Genomic DNA, 9038 nt, shown 5'->3' with positions numbered 1-9038 from the left:
AGGCACATGAAAATATGCTCAACATCACTAATTATTAGAGAAATACAAATCAAAACTACAATGAGGTACCACCTCACACCAGTCAGAATGGCCATCACCAAAAAGTCTACAAATAACAAATGCTGGAGAGGGTGTGGAGAAAAGGGAACCCTCCTACACTGCTGGTGGGAATGTTAAGTTGGTGCAGCCACAGTGGAAAACAGTATGGGGGTTCCTCAAAAAGCTAAAAATAGAGTTGCCATATGATCCAGCAATCCCACTCATGGGCATATATCCAGACAAAACTATAATTCCAAAAGATACATGCACCCCTATGTTCACAGAAGCACTATTCACAGTAGCCAAGACATGGAAACAATCTAAATGTCCATCGACAGATGAATGGATAAAGATGTGTGTGTGTGTGTGTGTGTGTGTGTGTGTGTGTGTGTATACACACACACAGTGGAATACTACTCAGCCATAAAAAAGAACAAAATAAGGCCATTTGCAGCAACATGGATGGAACTACAGATTATCATACTAAGTGAAGTGAAAAAGAGAAAGACAAATACCATATGATATCACTTATATGTAGAATCTAAAATATGACACAAATGAACTTATCTATGAAATAGAAATGGACTCACAGACATAGAGAACAGATTTGTGGTTGCCAAGGGGGAGGGATGGATTAGGAGTTTGGGGTTAGCAGATGCAAACTATTATATAGAGAATGGAGAGACAACAAGGTCCTACTGTATAGCACAGGGAACTATATTTAATATCCTGTGATAAACCATAATGGAAAAGAATATATATATAAAAAGTATATATAACTGAATCACTCTGCTGTACAGCAGAAATTAACACAACACTGTAAGTCAACTATACTTCAATTTAAAAAAGAAAGAAAGAAAAATCCAAGGATTCATCTCAAAAAAACAAAAAAATACTGTCCTTGTGAAAGTCTGATTGAAATGCTGCTGTTATTGAAACACTGGCCTCTGCTAGCTTTAATGACAACCAACACTGTCTCTCAATCGCCAAACTCATCCCACTTACCAGTTTATCTTTTTTTAAATGAAATACTTTTAAACTTATTTTCCTTCTAGTGTTATCTGCAAGAAAAAATCAAATATGGAGAGAATATTAAGAAAGCTCTAAAATTCTTTTTTTTTTCTTTTAAGGCCAGGACAATTTTTTAAAAAATTATTTATTTTGGCTGCACCGGGTCTCAGTTGTGGCATGCATGTGGGATCGAACACCGGGCCCCCTGCATTGGGAGCACGGAGTCTTACCCACTGGACCACCAGGGAAGTCCCCATGCTTACTTCTAATACATCTTAAATTTGCTTAGCAATACTTTTATTAACCCTTTACAAACTCCCTATCATGTTCTCATATACCTGTTCACTTTTAAAAAAATAAACTATTTTTTAAGAGAAATTTTATTAGATTCACAGCAAAATTGAGCGCAAAGTACAGAGTTCCCGTACACTGTAGTGCCCCCCGCGCCCCCCACCCCCCAATACAGCCTGTTCCACTATTAACCTTCCTCACCAGAGGGGTACATTTGTTACAATTGATGAAACTACACTGACACGTCATTATCACCCAAAGTCCATAGATTTTATTAGAGTTCCCTATTCGTGCCGCACATTCTATGGGTTTTGTCCAATGTATAAGGACAGCTATCCATCGTTATAATATCATACAGAGTCTATTCACTTTCCTAAAAATCCTTTGTGCTCCACCTATTCATGACACCTTTCCCCTTAAGCCCTGGTAACCACTCATCTTTTTACTGTCTCTGTAGTTTTACTTTTTCCAGAATATCATTTAGTTGGAATCATACAGTACGTAGCCGTTTCAGATTGGCTTCTTGCACCTGGTAATATGCATGTAAGGGTCCTCCATGTCTTTTCATGGGCTTGATAGCTTATTTCTTTTTAGTGCTGACTAATTATTCTCGTCTGGATGTGCCATCGTTCATTTATCCATTCACCTGCTGAAGGACATCTCCGGTGCTTCCAAGTTTTGGCAGTTATGCTTTAAAAATGTCTCCTACCACCTCCTCTCGTTTCCTTTCTCACTGCTACCATCATTAGTTCAAGTATTCCTGACTCTCTGTTTGGACTTTGTCACTAACCTCTTAACTAATTTCTAGACCTTCAATCTCTTTTTCATTCACACTTTGCCACATTCACCTTTCTAAAATATACCTCTGATCATGACATTACCTCACTCAAACATTTTCAACGGCACCCCAATACTCCCCAAGTCCAAATTCCTCTAGCCATTGGGACGTCCAAAGTCCTTTACTACTTTACTATATAGCTTCAAACTATGCTTCTTTTCCGTCATTTCTGTTATATCTAATGGAATTACTTAAAATTCCCCAAACCTTTTCAAAAGGAGGAATATATTTATAACTTTGTTGCACTTGGGAATGTTTTAAAAAGAGTAAATGTTCAGTAAAAACTTGGGGCATTATACTGAATATGGTTAAGTGGCCATCTAAGTCAAAACTGTATCACACACCAGGATGAGACACTAAAGGCAGTCATATTGGGCATCAACAACATCTCCTTGTTGCTGTCATTACAGGTGTGGAAAAAACCCGACGCTGTTCGCCTTCCTGCTTTCTGAGGGCCAGCTCCTCAGTCCTCCCCATCACCACCTCTCTTCCCCAGTTCCTGAACTTCTTCCCATTCTTGTTCTGAGAAAATAAGCTCTGAGATGAGAATGGGGTGATAATAAATGGTAATGGCACAATAAGACATGAACTGCAGTAAGAAAGTGATGTTTTTGTTCTGAAGTGCTATATACATTCTAGAATAAAACTTAGCAGACTTTATTTTAACTGTACCTTTTGTGTGCATAACTGAAAAAAATGACAAAAAATATTTCATGCTTTTTGTACCTTTTGGGTACCTGTTTACAAAACATTTTAAGTAAAAGAATTTGAAAAAGAACCTATGAGAGGAAATAACTGAAAAACAAGATGGACAAAAGTAAACAAAGAAAAGCAAAGCAAGAGGAAGGACCCCGATGAAGAAGAGAGGGTAAAAGGAAAGGATTGTAAGAACTGTGGCACAAATTGGGGGAAAAAAAAAAAAAAAAAGAAAAGAAAAGGCATTATAGCTACTCTAGCATCTCTCTGCCTTCGCAGAAAAACATCCAAGAAGAAAAGGAGTTTGCTTTGTTGTTGTCTTATTGTAAATTTAAAATTAGAAGTCTCTGTACACTATGATCTATAGAGCAACTTGGAACATTTTCTTTCCTTAAAAAAAAAAAAAAAATTCCTGGCAAATCATTAAAAGCAAACCCCTGGACTGAACATAACACAAAATCCACTAAGCCATGTTTTAAAAATATGTGTTGCTGTTTAAGAGGTTCTTTAAGGGGGCCCCTGTCCCCGTCACTATTTTCAAATGTGAGGGATAAAAGAATCAAGAAATGCCCATTTACTCCTACTCTTCTTTTCCCTGAATCACCAGCTTTCATTTCTCCATGGATCCCCTTGTAGGCAAGGATGGACTAGGATATTTCCAGATTTACTTACAGGATATGGAATATACACATATATCTTAAGAACCCACATAAAACCAAAAGGTATCATGTACCTTACACCTTACAAGTCTATCTCCACTTTTATTCATCATCCTTCAGAAGGATTTGTTAATCATTAAGAAGGGAGTATTTGATTGAGGGCAGGGTATCTTCTGAAGACTAGAAATAAATAAGAACCTTACAACAAATAATGGGGAAAGGAATAAAATATTATCATAGGGGCTTCCCTGGTGGTGCAGTGGTTAAGAATCTGCCTGCCAATGCAGGGGACATGGGTTCGAGCCCTGGTCCAGGAAGATCCCACGTGCCGTGGAGCAACTAAGCCGTGCACCACAACTACTGAGCCTACACTCTAGAGCCCGTGAGCCACAACTACTGAAGCCCACGGGCCTAGAGCCCATGCTCCGCAACAAGAGAAGCCACTGCAATGAGAAGCCCACGCACTGCAATGAAGAGTAGCCCCCGCTCGCTGCAACTAGAGAAAGCCCGCGCGCAGCAACGAAGAGCCAAAGCAGCCAAAAATAAAATAAATTAAAAAATATATATATATTATCATAATCTAGGAGAAAAAAACCACAACAACTAGGACAGAAACTAGAATTATGTAAGTAGCCATAACCAAGAGAACAAAGGGAAAAATCGCCATTGAATACGATGCAGATCTGCCAAGTAGATACACTCACGCTTCAGGGCCCATAGGAGCACACTGGACTGCTAGCGGAGCCTCTGGTCCAAACGAAGACCGCCTTCAAAGACACAGGGAGCTCCCAGTCAGCTCTTGTCCTTATTAGGCCTCCTTCTTCCCCCTCCCTCCTCCCAATACTCTGAGAACATCAAGGGTCAAGCGTAATGTTTGAACTCAAGAGCCTGCTACTTGGCTCCCAATTGTGCGGACAGATTCACCACACTGGGACAGCACTATACAGATATGGCTATTTTGTCACATAGGCTACCTTCATTAAAAAAAAAGAACCCCCTTTCCACCAAGACAGCAGATGTTCAGGGGCTGCATGGTTAGAAAGACGGAACAAGGCAGGAAACTGAGCCTGTTTGACATGGAAGAAACAACGATGGTTCAGGGTGAGGTTTCTTTAATTCCTGCTGAAACAGGTCTCTCTAGTGACCTAGGAAGGAAACTCAGGAGAGTCCATTTTTCGGTTGTTCAAGATTTGCTGTTCAGAAAGCAATCTTGAGCGCACTGTGCTGTCTGCAGACAAGAGAAATCTGAAAAAAAAGACTAAAACTGGAAGAATGGCTTCACACAGGTTCTAAGCAAGGGGGGATGCTGATACTCTGCCACGGTAAGGTCCAAGTAAAGGTTTGACTGTTAAAATTTACAGTTGCCTCAAACATATTCCTCCTTTTTAGGCCTATTATATGCTTAGGATTGGTAGCTTCAGAATTCCTGAACTTTACATATTTTAAAAACATAATTAGAAATAAACCTACTGCATACTACCAAACCCATTGTATATTAGTCCTGACAAGTAAATGGTATCTTTGCGCTTAACAGATGCTTCACAAAGTCTGGAGAGATACACAGCCCCTGAGAGCAATTCCGTAGAAAAGAACAATGTAAACTGCTAAAAAGTGCTTGCGAGAGTGATGTTCAGGCCAACACAAAGAGCGTCGTGGTCAGACTGGCAGCTTCCTCTGTGCTCAGAGATGTAACGTCTGCCTTAGTTGTCTACCAGTGAGGGGAGGATGCTGAAGGTGGGTGATGGCTGTTATACATGAACTGAAGAGAACCCAGCGATTAGGCTGAAGAATTCCTGCAAACATACAGTTCATCCACTCAAGATAAAATATGGTTAAGAAAAGGAAGTGTTTAATTAAAATTCGGGATGGAGGAGAAAACAGGAGAACGAAGACCATTCCCAGAGTTACTTCACTTGTGTTGTGGAAGAAACGCAGAACTTGCAGGAAAACTGCAGCCCCACCTGCAAGGTCTTCCTCAGCGTACCTCCATGCACCTCTCCTGATCGGGCCTCCCTAATCGTCACTTCAGGACGTTGTTGCCTCTGTATCCAGCTGGTGCTAGAAGGGGACTGCCCTTCGTGGGCATCACATCTGCCCTACTAGAGACCATCACCTCAAACTTTCTGCTGTTAAATTCTTATCAGAAGCCTGATTCTAAAAACGTTTCTGAGGAAGATTTACCTGAAGGGTAGACGGAACATGCAAGAGGCGAGGTAATTTAAACTGACTCCTGAATCAATTCAGACCACCGAAAGCTACATACTCACAAAACTCCTTTCAGTAACGTGCTTTGGAATTATGCCCCTGTTGGCCTAGAAAGACTTGACGAAGTGGTGCAAGTAAACTTCCTATTGTAATGACTGAGAAATCATGATTTAAAAGGTCTGGGATGGGACTGGACATCTGGATTTTTAAGAAGCTTTCCACAGACGTGCACTGAAGGCTGAAAGTCGCCCCATTTTACGTAAAGTAGAAGGGACGTTCAGATTATTGTCCTGTTATTATATACCGTGTCCCCTCTTAAACGAGATCCACGGGAGAAATTTCGCTTAGGTCTCATCCCAGAGCAAAGGTGATGTTTACCAACATGTGGAACATGTTGCCAAAGCTGCAGCTCCCTGCTAACAACTGGCCCCGGAGGAGGAGGCAGTGTGGGTGCGGTGCAAACGGCACCGGCTTCGACCCGAGCCCGGGTTTAAAGCCCAGCACTACGCAGGTGCGTCATCGGATTCTCTGCAGTAGAACGAAGGTGCCGTGAGAGCTCACGAGACAAACGTGAAAAATGCCCGCGACGCCAAGTGCGAGGCCGGTGGTCCGGCCGGTCCGAGCCCGACAGCGCAGTGGCATGACACAGGGTTTTCCTACCGCTGCGCCTCCCTGCCTCCTAGCTCCCACTCTCCCCGCCGGGACCCCCTCCCCAGTCTGGCCCTTTAGGGCCTCGGAAGCCCCCGCCGACGCCGGCCGGACCTCGGCGCCTTCCCGTCCGCGGCTCTGGCCGCCCTCGGCCCCGAGCGCCCGCTTCAGGCGCTCCGTCGCGCCAGGCCCCGGGAGGCGCCGTCCGCGGTGGGCTCACCTGCAGGCGGTGGCTCTTGACCAGGTGCATGTTGAGCGCGGGACTGTTGGGCAGGATCTTGCCGCAGCCGCGCACCGTGCACAGGATGTTGGTCCGCACGGCCCGGGACAGCTCGCTCACCGACGGCTGGATGAGCTCCCGGGCCGGCGGCGCCGCACCCGCAGGCTGCTGCCTCGCCGCCGTGGGTCGCGGCCGGCTGCCCCTCAGCCGCCCGGGAGGAACCCACAGGCCGGAGGCGGCAGCGGCTCCCCTCGCGGCCGCCGGGACGGCCGCGGCGCCCAAGGCCAGAGCCGCGGGCCCCGCCGCCGCCGCCGCCGCCGCCGCCGTCGCCTCAGAGGCCGCCATGGCTCCCGCACCTCAGCCCGGACAGCTAGGACGCCCCGCCTCCCGCCGCAGCGACTTCCGGAAGGGGGCGGGGCCTCTCGGCTCATTAGCATCCGGCGGGGCCCGGGCGGCCGCGGCGTCGCGTGAGGGTGGCGGAGGGTGCGCCTGCCAGGAGCCACCACCAGATGAGGCGGGCGGGTTACAAAACTTCACAGGGGTTCCTGGGGACAGGTAGGACGTATTGGTCCCGCCGATCCATTGTTCGCCTTCCTAGAAATCTGACCTCGGGCCGCAATTGGATAGAAGAAAAAGCAATGCGTTCAGGAACTTTACTTCCCAAAGATCGGAAATAACCCAAGTGTTCAACAGGAGGAGAGGCGAGAGTATGTGAATTACAACTATCTCTGTTTACCAGACACTGGGAATGCACTTTTCATTCAGTATCTCATTTTGTCCTCGAAACAGACCTAGCAGGTACGTACTGTAAGTTTTCCCACATTTGCAGAGAAGTAAGTAACTAGCCCGAGGTCACATTATACAAACAAAAGGATTGTTATAATTGACAGAGTTAATCATTTTAGGGAGGGTAGATTTACTTGCCTGTATTTTAACTGCTGAAATTTGACTACTGTTTGGGAGACAGTGTAGCTCAGAGGAGGGTTCCAAAACCTAAGTCGGAAGAGGGACCACCAGATAGGTCATTTAAATGAGTGTAGGAGGCCAGGTGTAGTCAAAAGGGAGGGGTGAGGACTGCAGCGGAATGGGAGTTACATCCTTTGTTTAAAGGGGGCAGCGGCTACTACTCGTCTTTGGTATCGCCAGATTTATTTTTCAAGATTTTTATGTGAAAACTCCCATCTTTTATATATTAGCAGCTCTATTTGTTTTCTATTGCTGCAATAACAAATTACCACAAACCTGGTGGTCTGAAACAACACAGATTTTTTATCTTACAGTTCTGGAGGTCAGAAGTCTGAAATGAGTCTATTAGGTGAAGATCAAGGTGTTGGCATGGCTGCATTTCTTCGGGAGGCTCTGTGGAAGAATCTGTTTACTTGCCGTTTCCAGCTTCTCAAAGTCATTAATGAATGGTGAGTTGAGGCTTCTTCACATCAGTCTGATTTCTTCAGTAGTCAGGTCTCCCTCTGCTCTCTTCTATTCCTCTTCCACTTTTGAGGACCCTTGTGATCACACTGGGTCCATCCAGGACATCCGGGATAACCTCCCAATCTGCAAAGTCCTTTTGTTTTGTAAAGTAACAGATTTACATAGTCCAGGGATTAGGATGTGGACATCTTTGAGAAGGGTACTATTCTGCTTCACAGTAACGAATTCTGAATTTAAAAGTACTGTGGGCCCCAAACCCCCCACATCTGTGTGAGAGATAGCATCCATGGGCTACTGTTTCTTCCAGCACAGTGTCCAAGAGGGCAGGCTCTGGAGGCCAACTGCCTGGGATTAATGTGGGCTCAGTCACTTACTAGCTAGTACTAAGCTTTGGGATTCACATCAATAGAGTGAGACTAGTAATGCCACCTGCCTTATAGGATTATTATGAAAATAAGACAAAGCGTATAAAATACTTGGCACAGCGCCTGCCACACAGTAAGTGCTCAGTAAACATTAGCTCTTCTTCATTTTTGGAGACCCTACCTAATGTGCATTAAATTCCTTTGGCCTAGAGATCCTTGGATCTGCATTTACTGCTCCATCTGATCCCACGACTGCATCTGAATGGCGTATGTGTCTCTGGACGTCAAGCACATACCAGGTAAGCATTCCCTGTATCTCATTTCCTGAAGCAGAAGCCTCTGTCTGGGAGGGCTGCAGGGTGCAGGCTCCAGTGATTCCACTGTAGCCTGGGTAATACTGGGTTGGCCAGAAAGTCCCTTTGGGTTTTTCTGTAAGATGTTACAGAAAAACCCGAAGGGACTTTCTGGGCAACCCAATATGATTAGTGTCTTTCTCGTTCAGGCTCTCATTGCACATCCCTGCAAAGCACCAGAAAGGGCTGTGAGCCTGTGGGAAACCATACCAGGAACCTGCAGGGCCCCTGTGCAAACCTAATGTGGGCATTCAGGCACTGAGTAGAAGTGCCTACCATATG

The 9038-nt window shown here is 45.1% G+C and overlaps 2 protein-coding genes across 2 annotated transcripts in view; one reads left to right on the top strand and one right to left on the bottom strand.

Moving 5' to 3' along the window:
• Positions 1-6952, bottom strand: part of ATMIN (ATM interactor) — a 26020-nt gene extending 19068 nt beyond the window's left edge. Inside the window, exon 1 of the mRNA XM_024125018.3 lies at positions 6608-6952. Coding sequence (XP_023980786.1) covers positions 6608-6952 — 345 coding nt within the window. The remainder of the gene's footprint in view (positions 1-6607) is intronic.
• Positions 6953-8015: 1063 nt separating this feature from the next.
• The window catches only part of CMC2 (C-X9-C motif containing 2), a 37857-nt gene continuing 36834 nt past the window's right edge, over positions 8016-9038 (top strand). The window contains 3 exon segments of the mRNA XM_024124867.2: positions 8016-8022; positions 8614-8685; positions 8688-8702. Coding sequence (XP_023980635.1) covers positions 8016-8022; positions 8614-8685; positions 8688-8702 — 94 coding nt within the window.

Source organism: Physeter macrocephalus, chromosome 17, assembly GCF_002837175.3.
Source record: "Physeter macrocephalus isolate SW-GA chromosome 17, ASM283717v5, whole genome shotgun sequence".
Taxonomy (NCBI): domain Eukaryota; kingdom Metazoa; phylum Chordata; class Mammalia; order Artiodactyla; family Physeteridae; genus Physeter; species Physeter macrocephalus.
This window is presented reverse-complemented; position numbering and strand designations above follow the sequence as displayed.